Below are 14,883 nucleotides of genomic sequence, written 5' to 3' on the forward strand. Positions count from 1 at the left end.
GTAAAGCTACAATGATTTGTCAGCAAATTACTTACCTTTTGTTAGGACAGTTTTAAAAATTCTATGATGGCAGGACTTTCTATTTAGAGCTAATAATTTTATAACTATACAATTTGTAATGCATAGAAAACGAAATCCATGTATATTATTTAAACTCATGATAAGAGAGGTGTATTTCGTCAGTACCTATTTCCATTATATTTACTTCATTTCTTGGATATTTTAGTGTAGTTATGTGGTTTCATTCGTCAGTTTTCAAAGAGTTGAATGGATTTTGTAAAAACAATGTATATATTTAAATTTCACCTTTATACATTTTCTAGAATATCAATAGATATCAGAGTCACCTTAGGTTTCATGTAGTACTTCTATATGGCAGCTTACATGTAATAAATACTTTTTTCCAACAAATCATTTACCTAAGAGACAGCAAGACCTCCAGCATACATTTATAGTTGTAAGGACAGATGTTGAGCTAGAAGTAACTGAAGTGATTAGATTCTTTATGTTGAAAATGTTTTTGATCCAAAGCCAATTGAAACTAATTGAAATAAATACTCCCCGTGTGTGTCTCTTTAGTGATTAGTTTCTACTCCTCAAAGACATTCTGTCAATGTATACAGGCAGTAATCAAGTAGGAATAAAATATACTTACTGAGTAGCTACAAAGGAGGGTATGGGAGAAAGAGAAATGGGGAGAGAAAAAGGGAGGGAAGGAGTGAAAGCAACAAAAGGAGAGAAAGAGAGCAAGCCTCCTGTGACATGCTTCACATTCAAAGGTACACAACTTGGTCAGCAGAAAGAGGGCAGTATTTCACCATGTTCAGGAGTGTTGGGTAATGCCTGTATTTCAGAAGCCTCAGTCCAGATTCATAATAGATAATATACATAATTTCACAGGAATATGAATTCTTTCATAGAAGGGCTTAATTTATTAAAATATGTGTAGGTTTCACAACAAGAAAAAATGGAATGAATAAAAGTTTGTTAGAACACAAGCTTATCAAAGACATTGTTTCATTCTCCACTGTATGTTTGACACCTGAGATAATGCCTGCACACAGAAGTAATCAATAGATAATCTAGATGAAGAACAAATCTTAAATACTCAACTCCAAGCTGAAGAATCTAAGTGCAGGAAAGTTATGTGATATGTCTAAACTCGTGGAGGTATTAGGAGTAGAGTTATTGTGGAATGAGATTCTAACATTCAGTTCTGATAATACAACCTCCCAGGTAATCATGTAGATTATGAGAGCAGGAGTTGTCATATGGGTTGCAAAACTAAGATATGACTGTTGAGATAAAGAAGCCAGAGGAATGTTGTTTGCAGTGTGTGTAAATTTAAACATTGTATAGTTGTGCTATAAAGTGCTTTCTTCTGTGTAACAACTATGTATCTATTGACTACGGGGGGGGGCCGCGGGGGGAATTTTGTGCAACATTGGCTCCAATGTCATTTAACTGTTATTTGGTACAGATGCAGTATTTATTTGTCATTCTCATAAAGCAAGATTGTTTGATGCAACACCTTGAAGCAAAATGTGCTCCAAACAAAAATCATAACCATACTTATTCCATGTGTGGAACATTGGGTGGTCCTAGATTCCTAATTAATTTATATATATATATATACATATATATATATATTATATGCCTTTAAAACTATTGCCAACATTGCCAAATGCAATGAACTATGAACTAATCCTTGTTATTCCCATTAAAATAATGTGTTAAACATCAATGAACTTCATACATATCTCATTTTTTGTGTACTGAGGAATATGCCTTGGTATGTTTGACAATACCTACAACTTTGCTTAGAGAATATTAAAAGCTGAAAATAAAGGTCAAAACATAAAAGGAATTATCTGAGGAATAGTTTCAATAAAGCATGTATGGTGATTATGTGTATATTTGTACTTGTGAAATATAACATGTCCCAATACACACACAGAACAAATCTTATGAAAATAGGTGCTGAAAGATACACATTGCAGAGAGCATGAGAATGAAATTGTGTTGAACAAAATACATGTGGTTTCATATCTATAGAAGCAAAGTCAAGAATTCTTTAAACATTTATGGATGAGGCAGAAGACTATTCTAGCATACGTACTTGAATGATTTAGGCAAACGGTTGAAAAGGTAGGAGGTAAAAATAATACGAAGTACTTACAACCATTTCATTGAGTGACACCCAGCAATCTGGTGGGAAATCCTGCAGCAATGGGACCAAAAATTGAAGACAACCATCCCAGTGACACAGAAGCAGCATCATGCCGATGAGATTAAAAATCCTTACCACCGCACTAGCAAGGTCATATGTCATGTGGAATATCTGTTAACCAAAACATCAAATCAAATAATTAGAGATCATAAAAAAACAGCTCAATATTAACATTAGCAGTGCTGCCCAGTTTGTAAATGCTGATTTAAAAAATGGGAGCACTTTCTTCAAAAATAGAAATACAGATTTTGATTATTTGCCTTTCTACTCACTGAGGTTAGCATTAAGCTTGATGAACATAATAGCCTTTTCAGTTAAAAATAGAAAGGAATGAAATGTATGTATTATATAACATTAGTTTTGTCAGCTATTTTCATTTACTGTCTGTGACCCTTTGAGTCAGACTGCTTGAAAACAAGGAAGTAAAATTAAAAAGATAGCTTTTTTTCTCTGCTTCTCATCCCTTAAGAATTAAAAATTATATGCAAAAAGAATCCATTACAAAATATAATCAATACAAAATGTAAATTAAGATTAAGATAATATTGGTTATTAGACAGCGCTCTAAACATTCACACAGTAATAAGAAGGATATTCTTAAGAGAAGATCACAAAGGCTCATAACTATGAGTATATGATTATATAAAATTGTGCTTATCAAAATGAACTCCAAGGAAGTGATGTTGTGGCTCAAGTGGTAGAGCTAAAGGGCTGAGGGACAGCGCCCAGGCCCAGAGTTCAAGCCCCATGACCAAAAAAAAAAGAAAAAGAAAAAGAAAAAGAATCAAAGTGTACTCCAAGAAATGGAAACAAGAGTTTGTTGTGGTTGTGGTTGTTGTTGTTTTTTCTGTACTGTTGCAGGTTTTTTTCTTTCCTTTTTTCTTTACTTTATTATGTTTTGTCACTATTTTTTTTTATTTCTGTACCTTTTGTCTTGTGTACATAAGTTTATCTGATTTGGGGAGGGAATAAGGAAGTACAGAAAGGGTGCTACCAAGATTAAACCAATTCAGCAGTGATTCTCACTAGATTTTACCTTGGAAATGAACTATACAACTTGGGGGAAGGAAAGTCAGGGGGGGGAAATTGGGAGAGAATGAGGGAGGAGGAGACACTATTCAAAAGGAAACGTACTCATTACCTAACTCATGTAACTGTAACTCCTCTCCACATCACCTTTACAATAAAATTTAAATTAAAAAAGAATAATATAGTTAATATTCTGTCTTTGAGTAAAATGGTTCTTAATTGTGCATATTAACTTTGAATAATTACTTTTTAGATAAAATTACCAGGAGTTGATTTAAAATGTGTAATTATTTAAGATGTTAAAACTAGTTGTGTTACTTTTCAAATTTTTATGGTGGGCAACATTACTTCATTAAAAAGAAAACATAAAAATATGACCAGTCATTATCTTCCAACAAAATTAGAAAATATATGTGCAGTTTTCATGTATAATTCCTCATTTTTTATTAAAAAAACTAGAATATGAACCTACTCTTTTCTCTTAAGTGGTTTACAGAACTCTCCCACATATAATATTTTACTTTTTTAGAATAACAAACCCTATTTGGAAACAAACCTACACTCTAGATTGATAGCCAAAAAAGAAAAAAAACAGTGAAAATAATTACTAATAAGTGCAATAAACAAATATGAATAAGTCTACATTAACACCTTGAAATACTGAAAATTATATGCACAATTCACCCCTGAATTCTCTGATTAAACATAATGATTTTTTAGCTAACAAAAACTTTCTACAAATAACAGAAGAAAAGAAAATCACCATGGAGTTAGATATACTGCAAATTAGAATTCCATATTCATATTTAATTATTTACTTATAAAATCATTATGGAATTCTTGTAGCTTCAGTACTTGCAAGAAGTAGAATAACATTATAAAATATATACTTCTGGATCAAAAAAGACACACTACTTTTCAGTCTAATTACTTGAATAACTATCTGAAACTCTGTCGAAATTACAAACTATAAGCATGATTGAACTACGAGGACTCTGAATGGACTCTAGGGTGTTCTAGAGCATGAAAGCTGACTTTTTTGTCTTTAAGGAATTGGATCTTTTTGTATATTAAGTGTTCAAGATTACTTACTAAATGGCATGTGCTATCGATTACCATTTCCATTAGGAACTCTTTATAATGTCTAAAATGTTCTCAAAAGAACCCTAACCATACAAAATCCTAACCATATAAACCCCTTCATAACATGTGAGAAATATTTTGGGTCCTTTTCTGCTGTGTCATTATGAACTTTTCTAAAAGGCAATCCTTAGATTTGAGGTTATCTTCTCCATCCCTATCCATATCACTAGAATGTTAGTACTTGGCACTAGTATTATGCTAAATAATCATAATACTTTAATAACCAATACAATTATTAAATAATTAGATATTTAGTAAATAGTGATAGAATGTAATTTTGCTTTAGATTAATCATCCTACTAATTTGTTATTTTTAATCTGAACACTCTTAAAATAGAGAGATCGCTTCATTTTACCAGTTCTCATAATGAACTGTTATAGTGGAGAAAATTTGGAGGAATATGTTTAAACCCATTTTACATAGCTTGTGAGTTCTACTTCCATAGACAGAAACTTGCAGATACTCCATAAGCAATAAATAATTATTTTCAATTCTACTTTAATATTGTCCAAGAAGAATTCTATAGCATCCTTAATCAGATTGTTTTAAATTGTCCCTGAAATATGTTTACAGTATATTACATATTTGGAATATGTTTGCTAATGTATTTTAATCATATCCCAAAATAAGCCATGTACTACAATTTCTTTTATTTTCTGAGAGTGAATCTAATCCAGTAGTTTTACTCTCACATTCCTGATGTTGGCTAAATTTACAGATAAGTGATTATTGATAAATATTTCGCATATCATCCAACATATTTGGCTTACCTACTGCCAATGGTAGACTTTTTGGTGTGGCAAAAATCTTAATTTTTTTCATCACATATACTTTTATGGAATATTAACTGAAAAGTACATAATATATATATATATATATATATATATATATATATATATTTCAAATCCTGAAATAACCATTTCTAATCTTAGAAACAACAAATTTGCTAAGAAGAAAAGGGGAAACTTATTAAGGAAGCATAACTTGAGACCACAAGACCAGAATTCTACTCCTCAGTTTGGATTAATCAAGTCCCAAAAACTGACTAAGCTTTCCACTAAAATAAAATAAGGAGGAGCAATGACTTCTAAAGTTTTGCTCTGCCTTTCTTAGGCTTCTCTACAAAAGGCTTGGGTGCTAGAAGCTGGCTCCAATGACGTGGCATGGAGTGGAATTGAAATGACATAAAGGGGATATTTAAGAAGGGGGTCCCGGTGAAAGTGCTGAGGTTCTGAAAGGTACCCCCTTCCAAATCAATTGTCATTCTTGAGCAATTCAGTTCTCTCGTGACCGGATTATGTCTCACAGAGTGAGTTTAAGTCTTTCAGTAGAATGCTAGTTACTAAAGAGTGGTTTACTTTTAAGGTAGAGAAGCATCATCTTTCTCTCCTTCAAGATTCTTCCACATGACCCCTGTACCCCTTTCTGCATTTTTTCTGTGATAGGATGCAGTGGGGTCCTTTCCAAAAGCTAAGTCAGTATCAGTGCCCTGGACTTCAGTCTCCAGAAATGTGAGACAAAATAAACATGTCTTCTTGATAAATTTTCCAGACTCGGGTACACTGTTATAGCAAGTGAGAATAATCTAAAGTAAATCTTCCATTGACATAATTCTATAATAGTTTTTTTCTTAAAGAGAAAAACAAATGGACTTTTTAAAAGTTAAAATACAAACTTCCACTTTATCACACCATAAACTATAGTTTTATTATATTTATTATTATATTATTATTACTATTATATACCTATATACATGACATAAAACTTTTTTCTAAACAAGCTTCATTTTTTGTTGGTAAAATAAAATTGAAATTAAAAGTTATAATTCAACTGATACACTTGTTTCTACCTGTAATAGCTACTCAGAAGACTGAGATGCAGAACATGGTTCAAAGCCAACTGGAGCAGAAAAGCCCACAAGATCCTATCTCAAAAGTAATCAGTAGAGTGGAGCACCCACGGCTACTTCTAGCTACTCAGAATGCTGAGATCTGAGAATTGCAGTTTGAAGCCAGGCCAGGCACGAAAGTCTGTCAAACTCATATCTCCAATTAACCTCCAAAAATCCAGAACTGAAGCTGTGTCTCAAGCAGTAGACTATTAGCCTCAAGTACAAAAGCACAGGGACAGCCCCCAGGTCCTGACTTCAAGTCCTAGGACCAGCACCAAAAATGAGCAAAAGAACTGGGAGGGGACTGTGGCTCAAGGTGGTAGAGCCTAGTTTAAGAGCACCATGAAAATATGAGTGCAAACACTAATCTTGGCAAAAACAAATAAAGAAAATGGTGTAATGAGTAAAACCTCCCAGAGACCATTGTATTTAAGTCCATTTTACACTATCCCTCATAAAATCCCCAGCCTATTCTCACCATTTTCAACATAGAAAGGCTGCAGTCAGCTCACTGCACCATCTTCCAAGTGAAGTTAATAGTGCAAAGAAGAGAAAGAAACTGTGAAGACAAAAACAATCCATCTTTCTAACTTTTTATACTGTGGCTATCAAAGTGACATCATGCATTGGCACTCCCTCCAGAGATTCTGGCCAGCAGAGCCAGTCAAGCTGAGAATACTCATTTATCTGAGTGGTTGTTATGTCAGAGATGCTCTGGAAAAAAAAAAGCAGAGCTGTTCACTGCCTTGGCAGATGGCTTCAGAAGGAAATCACTAAGTACATAACTTTGATAGGATGCCAAAAAGACAGAAGACAGAGAGAGAGAGAGAGAGAGAGAGAGAGAGAGAGAGAGAGAGAGAGAGAGAGAGAGAGAGAGAGAGAGAGAGAGAGAGAGAGAGAGATACAAATCTTAGTGAAGAAACCACACATTCTGCCATTTGATAAAACCTAATAAGAGAAAAGCTTACTGGCTATACTCCCCCAAAAAGAAACTAAACCTTACAAAATAAACAAGTGTTGGCAAGTTGTTAGCAACAACCCTCCCAAAGAAAACAATTGAGTAAGATCTGTTCTATTGAAAAATGTCATAATTTCATATTTAGAAGTGGGATAGTAACCTAATCAATTTGAATGATAGTACATCTAGATATTTTCAAACCCCTGAAGTGTCAAAATTACTTAGTTTATCATAATTTCTGTAAGTATATTATTGTTTTGACTTTTATCCAGAAGGTCTCTTAGAAGGAATAAATCCTACTTGTGAAAACTGAATTTTCAAATCACTAAAACCACTTAAATATTTGCTATAGTCAGATTATAACCTTAGACATTGTTCACATGTCTCCAACTAATATCATCTTCCTCAAAGATTCCTCACCTATTTCAGTCAGTAATCATTTTTTTTCTCTGCACCTATCACAGATTTCTCATGAATGCTGTTCACTTTTAGCACATTCTGGAGTAAGTAACACTTATCCATGAAAGCAGAATCAGAATAAGTTTGAGAGTATACTGTATTTCCCTTTTAGCTCTAGATCGAAAATTATTATTCCCACAGATAATTACAAATTCAATTTTACCCTTTTTAACATTCAGTGAAATCCAATTATTCCCTAAAAAATATGTTTCACTATTTTAGTGAAGAGTTGGAAAATTTTCATAATACTGGACAAATTCTGTGAATGTCCACAGAGGACAAGGGGCAAGCTATGGGTAATGACGTATGAACTTGTCTCATCAACCTCAAATTAACCTTTCCTATGTTCAGGCCTCCTGCTCACTTTTTCTTTAGCAATATGTCTTCAGAATACAACTCCAAATATCTCAAACATTGCTTTGTACAGACTGGATCCTACAGTTTATCTTGGTTTTGTTTCAAAAACTCATTTTTTAATTTTTTATTAACTTTAAGTAGTTATACAAAGAAGTTCCTATTCTACAAAAGTTTGTGAATACAAAGTGTCTGACAACATTGTCACCCATCACTCCTAACCCACCCTTTCTCTCACGTTTGTTAATGTTGAAAGATGTACACTGAAGTTTTGACTGCATTCTCCCTCCTTCTTGTTTTGCAAATTTTTCTAGTGTTTTCCAAAAGGTGCTTCTTTCTTTAGTGCACTGGTTTCCCATATTTTTTTAAATCTGAGGATTTTCTTTTTATTTATTTATTTATTTATTTGTTTTTATTGTGAACATACTGTACAGAGGGGTTACAATTACATGGGCAAGATAATGAGTACATTTCTTATCAAGCATTGTAGCCTCCTCCTTTGTTTACCCTTCACATCCCTTCCCAGCCTCCTCCTGCCCCCCACCTAATCCTCCCCCCCCCCCACCAAAGTTGTAAAGTTTGTTTTCGACATGACAACTTGTACTTCTCATTGCAAATCTGAGGATTTTCTTCTTTTAACTCTACTGAACTTTTTAGCCTTCTGCTATTTCAGGTATATTCCATTTCTCACCTGATTCTTTAATTATGTTGAATTCTTTGAAAGCACAAGAAACCCACATGCATTTGTTTTCTACTTTCCCAGCAATCCTCTTTTATAATGTATAACTCCTCAATCTTTTATAGTGTCAATTCTACTATAAATGATTCATATAACCCAAGTTCATAATTGCACTTTTTCTCTGGGCCATTCATTGTATTCCAATAAACTGTTGATCAATTCAAATGTCAATAAGCAATTACTTAAATCAGTTTTATTTCATAATAGATCTTTCTAATCTCTAAACCATCCTATCCTAATAATTTTCTTTGGAAACAGTTCATGTTTAGCACACTTATATTTCAAAATAAATTGAGAATCAACTTGTCAAATCCCTCTCTCATTCATAAAATTAATTTTTTTCTTGTGATTGAATTCATAAATTAGATGTTAGTTGAATCTATCACAATTTTATCAACAGTATGACCCCACATGAAATCTCACTCTCTTGAAAATGTAGTGAATGTGAGATCCAGGATTGCCATTATATGAATTAACTTTGATCTTGCAAGTTATCTGCTGAGATTTCCACTAGAGAACAAAATAATTTTCATGATGCCCAAACTCCTTGGCCATAGATGAAAGACCATTTGTGATCTTTCTTTCCTTCTACCAAATAATGATACTCTCTCACCTTTAGAAGCTACTCTGAGTTATCTGGGCATCATTTCTTCATGCCCAAGCTATTCTGAAGGCTGAGATATGTGGACTGCAGTTCAAAGCCAGCCCTGACAGAAAAGTTTGTGGCACCCTTTCCTCCAAGTAACTACCCCAAAGCCAGAAGTAGAGCTGTGGATCAAGTGGTAAAGTACTAGCCTTGAGCAAAAATGATTAGGAACAGAGTCCAGGTCTTGAGTTCAAGATTCAGGACAGATAAAAAAAACCAAAAAAGTATAATCTGAGTTCAAGGCAAACCAAAGTTACCAAAGTTGTCACAGTGGCTTTTATTTTTTTTAATTTAATTTTATTGTGATGTACAGAGGTGTTACAGTTACATAAGTAAGGTAATGAGTACGTTTCTTGCTGAACATTAGTACCCTTTCCCTAGTATTCTCCCATGTTCCCTTCAACTTGACTCCTCTCACCCTTAAGTTATAAATTTCATTTCCAACATAGTGTCTTGTGAGTATCACTGTTGCATCGGTTCACCCTTTGTCCTTTGTCTCACCATTTTGTCATCCCCCTTCCCTTCCCCAAATCAGATAAGTGTATACACAAGACAAAGGGTACCAAAATAAAGAATAGTGACAACAGGGGATACACCAAAACAAACAAAAAGAAACAAAACAAAAACTAAAGAAAAAACAGATAACTTTACACAGTACATTAAAAACAAAAACAAAATGCAAAAACAAAACAATATTTTGTTCCCATATCCTGGAGGTTATGTTGAGTAGCATCATTTTATATGGTCATATGAACATAGCTATTGGGCTATTGTGATCCTTTTCTAGGATTATCTTAGACATATACTAATTATTACAAATGAGGGAATCCATGAAACCTAGTTTCTTTGGGTTGGACTTAATACAATTTTTTCCAAGTCTTTCTATTTCCTTATGAATGGGGCAATGTCATTCTTTCTGATGGAAGCATAGAAATCCATTGTGTATATCCATTGTGTATATATACCACATTTTCTTGATCCATTCATCTACTGAGGGGCATCTGGGTTGGTTCTATATATTAGCTATGGCATAAAAAATGTTTCAATGAACACAGTTGTGCTGGTAGCTTTAGTGTAGCACAGTAGCCTTTATACAAGAACTCATCAGGGATTTCACTTGTTGATAGTCTACTCTTATGCTGTTATCATATCTCCTATCTTTTTCTTAAGTGGTGATTTTTTTGATTCATATTTACTACACTTCTTCACTAAAGGCTTCTATGACTTCTCCTGGGACAGAATTAGGTGCTTCCTCCCAGAGGATAGTCTATACTTCTGTAGAAGTGTTTAATACATTGCATTAATTATTTATGTATCTGTGTTTTCTTTAGATGGTGAACCCTAGAGATAAAGGATTGCATTCACAAAACATTGACTTCACATACAGTTACAATATACAAGGAAGAGAAGGGGTGGAGGGGGGATGAAAACAAAACACAAAGAAAGGGAAGGAAGGAAGGAGGAAGAGTTCCCAGTTTAGAAACATGTAGTATGTTTGTGCAGTTCAGAATCTCTACCATAACAAAGAAAGTTTGTACTCAAATTTTGTTTATGACTCCTTAAATCTAGAATATCTTTGTTATATTCGTTATCACATGAATATCTACAGAGATGATTGTCACCATTTTTGCCTTGTCCTCATTTTGAGCCTTTAGTTACCAAAATTTAGTTCTCTGATCACATTAACTTTATAGCCATATTTTACTCTCCATGTCTTACTTTCACTGTACTAATTTTTCCCATTCTTTGAGACCTAACAATTAAAAGTTCTATTTAGCCAGGCGCTGGTGGCTCACACCTGTAATCCTAGCTACTTAGGAAGCTGAGATCTGAGGATCACAGTTCAAAGCCAGCCCCAGCAAGAACTTTGTTTTGTTTTGTTTTGTTTTGTTGTGAAAATTCTGTACAGAGGGGTTACAATCACATGAGCAAGGTAATAAGTACATTTCTTATCAAGCATTGTTGCCTCCTCTTTGTTTTTCCCCTACCATCCCTTCCCTCCATTCTCCACAACAACATTCCTCCCCTCCCATGCCCTCACCCCCCATGCCTCTACCCTGTCTTGTAAAGTTCGTTTTTCTACATAGCGTGTTATACATCTCCCTGTTGCAATGGGTCAACCTGTATCCCTATTCAAACAATTTGTTTTTTTCCCTGCCGCTCCCCAAATTATACCAACATCAAAAACAGTGAAAACAGGGGTTATACTGTGGGAGAGGGACAGACAAAGCAACAAAGATATCACGTGGTACCTTATAAATACGTTAGAAACAATAGCAAGAAAGACAAAAACACTTGTGTCCTTATCTTAGGTTCATTTCCCTTAACATCATCTTATCTGACCTTTTCTTATCTCCAATAAACCACTCAGAAAACAGGAAGTGGTGCTGTGGCTCCAGTGGTATTGCACTAGCCTTAAGCTGAAGAGCTGAGGGACAGCACCCAGAGGTCAAGCCTCAGGACGAAGAGAAAAAAATAAAGTTCTATTTATCTCTTTCCCTTTTCCTCACTCAGCATCACTGCCTTTCCCTCCTAACCTGAGATTATCTTAATGAACATCTTAAATGATAGGTGATTGCAGGCCCCATTATTTGACCTCTCTATACATTCACCATGTTACAAATGACTAGTTTTCACACTGTTTTCTGTTTCAGAAATTCGTATTTCTTTCATGCTCCTGGCATATGCTCATTTCTTGGGTCATTCACATATTGCTATCCATTAACTCATTCTCTACAATATCTAGTTTGAAGTCTCCTGGTTCTGCTCTGCTGTTGTATTTTCATGGTAATATGCAAATTCTCAGGGTGCTCCAAGACAGTTTTTCTTCATTCTCATTAGTATGTAAGAGCTTTCATATATTTCTAGGAAAATCTTGCAAAACCATAAAACTGCCTCATGGTATGAACACCCTCTAGATATTCAACAAGGTCTGCTGGGATTGTCACATTCCTGGGTAACACACTGGAATCTCCCTGAAAGGACCTTATCAACCTTCCTCACATCAATTACTAGAATGTTATTAACTTCCACCTATACTGAGGAAATATTGTCCTTTAAACATGGTTACATTCATCCTCTTCTACTGGAGTGTGATGCACAGTGTCATTTTTATTCTCTCTAACACCTCTTCTTTTATAGATTTAGTTTCCATTTTTTGTTCTTGGAATAGTGAGTCACCTTGCTTCTTTAATCACCTCCACTATTCTTCCATAGGTTCTTCCCCATATTCTTCATCAGCCTTTTAGTCTACCTATGTTAAATATATATTCTGTTCTATCCATTCTACTAATGTCTACTTCCCAAACATACTCAAACACTATTTATACAAGGTCCACTTCTTTATATTGACTTTGTAAATCAGTTTATCTCCTATTTTGTGCACATCAAAATTTGCACATATTGTTGGTATTTAATCCACTGTACAATTTACAAGCTACATAGACCTCACCTCTCTACACTCTTACCAGGTAACAAATTCCTGTGCTCTTACATTTCTTTCTCTTTCTGTAAAGCATATATCTTTCTTGCTCCTGGTTTATGCTAATTACTTGGGATTCTCATTCTCTGTTCTCTCAAGTTGGAAGAGGTCAGGTTATACTCTCCATATGTTGCTTGACAGAATCCTTCCTCATTCATAACTCCAACTATAACTTCTTTTAGGTCTTTATTTAAATTTTATTGTCAAGGTGATGTATAGAGGGATTACAGTTATATAAGTAAGGTAGTGAGTACATTTCTTGTTGAACTTGTTACCCTTGGCTTCATTTTTCTCCCACTTTCCTCCCATTCCATCATCTCCCAACCCTAAGTTGTACAAATCATTTCCAACATGTTGTTTTATGAATATCACTGTTGCATTGGTTCCCCCATCGACCTTTGTTTCACCATTTTTTGTTCCCCATCCCTTCCCTAATTCAGATAAACATTTTTTGTTTGTCTGTTTTTTCTTTATTTGGCAGTCCTAGGGCTTGAAATCTGGGCGTGGGCCTAAGCATTGTTTCTAAGCTGCTTGTGCTCAAGGCTAGCATTCTACCATGTGAGCTATAGCAGCACTTCCAGCTTTTCCTGTGATTAATTGGAGAAAAGAGTCTCACAGACTTCCCTGCCTAGGCTGGCTTAGAACTGTGATACTCAGATCTCAGCCCCCTGAGTAGCTAGGATTACAAGCTGGAGCCACCAGTGCCCAGTTCCAACTAAAACATGTAGTCAAGTTATTTCACAAACTTCACCTCTGCTGACTAGAATAGTCTTAATTTTGAAGCCCACAATCAAGTCATTCAGAAGATTGCTGGTTTTATTAATATTTTCATAGTCCACATTTTTATTGTCACCTCTAAAAAGATGCATCCTAACTAATGATTTTTAAGATCATCATATTGCATTAAAGGTATGATGAAGAGGAGCTCCTTAATTATAACACAGAAGATCCTTCATGATCTGGCCATCACTTACTTATCATACCTCATTTGATTCCCTTTCTCTTAGCCTACACATTCATTTTGTTCTGTCATCTCATTTGTAAAATTTATGAGTCACTATTCTTCCTAGTCTGGGGTTATGTAACCACTGTCTCTATTAAAATATAAACTCTTGGATGGAAAGGATCATATCTTACTACCTGAGAATCTCAAGGAATTTGACACATATTTAATTGGAATAAAAATAAGGAAAGGGAAAGTGAATGAAGTCTACTATTTATTAATGTTCATTCAATTTCAATTCATGTACAATAAAGTGAGTGTAAAGATTACATAAAAGTCACCTTTTTTCAAAAAATCGGCATGACTTTGTGAATGTATTTATTTTTGTGTCCATTTTATAGAATCAAATTGAAATATTTGTTGGTTATCAACATTGTAATAGTGACTTGTATAATAAGTGCATCAACTAATGATTAAATTTTGATTACACATAATCAATGTATGAGAGCCATTTTAATTACTTCTATGGGCATTGTCACATGCAATAATAAAGTTACTATTAAACAGGAAATTGGTTTATGTGTTCTGTTCTGAATACATTATATTCATGCAAAAATTCTTAAACTTTACAAGACTGTCAATATTTGATATTATGATAATGCAGGTTATTTCAGATCTTCAGATTATTTTGACTGAACAAAAAAAAAAAAACTAGTTTCTGCTGATAGTGGTGCTGACAACATAACTCACAAGAAATTCCAGATCCATTACCAATTTCAGTAACAGGCTATCCTTGTAACAGACACCTAAGCTGTGCCAAAATCCACTCTAAAAAATGAGATTTGGACTTATTCCTATTGAGTTGGCACTATGTAAACTCAAAAGAATTCAGGATTTTTGACAAGTTCTAAGTGGAGGAATTTAAAAGGTTACTATCCTCATAATCCTGGCTTTCACCCAGCATTCAAACTAACAAATCACTGTCATGCTTTGAGCAAAATCCAGCATT

At 34.2% G+C, this 14,883-nt stretch overlaps 1 protein-coding gene across 1 annotated transcript in view; it reads right to left on the reverse strand.

The window, feature by feature from the left end:
* Hcn1 (hyperpolarization activated cyclic nucleotide gated potassium channel 1) overlaps positions 1-14,883 on the reverse strand; it is a 286,942-nt gene that overhangs the window by 117,437 nt on the left and 154,622 nt on the right. Inside the window, exon 3 of the mRNA XM_070041145.1 lies at positions 2,180-2,341. Coding sequence (XP_069897246.1) covers positions 2,180-2,341 — 162 coding nt within the window. The remainder of the gene's footprint in view (positions 1-2,179; positions 2,342-14,883) is intronic.

This window comes from Dipodomys merriami, unplaced genomic scaffold (assembly GCF_024711535.1).
Source record: "Dipodomys merriami isolate MVZ:Mamm:240054 unplaced genomic scaffold, mDipMer1.0.p SCAF_30, whole genome shotgun sequence".
Taxonomy (NCBI): Eukaryota; Metazoa; Chordata; class Mammalia; order Rodentia; family Heteromyidae; genus Dipodomys; species Dipodomys merriami.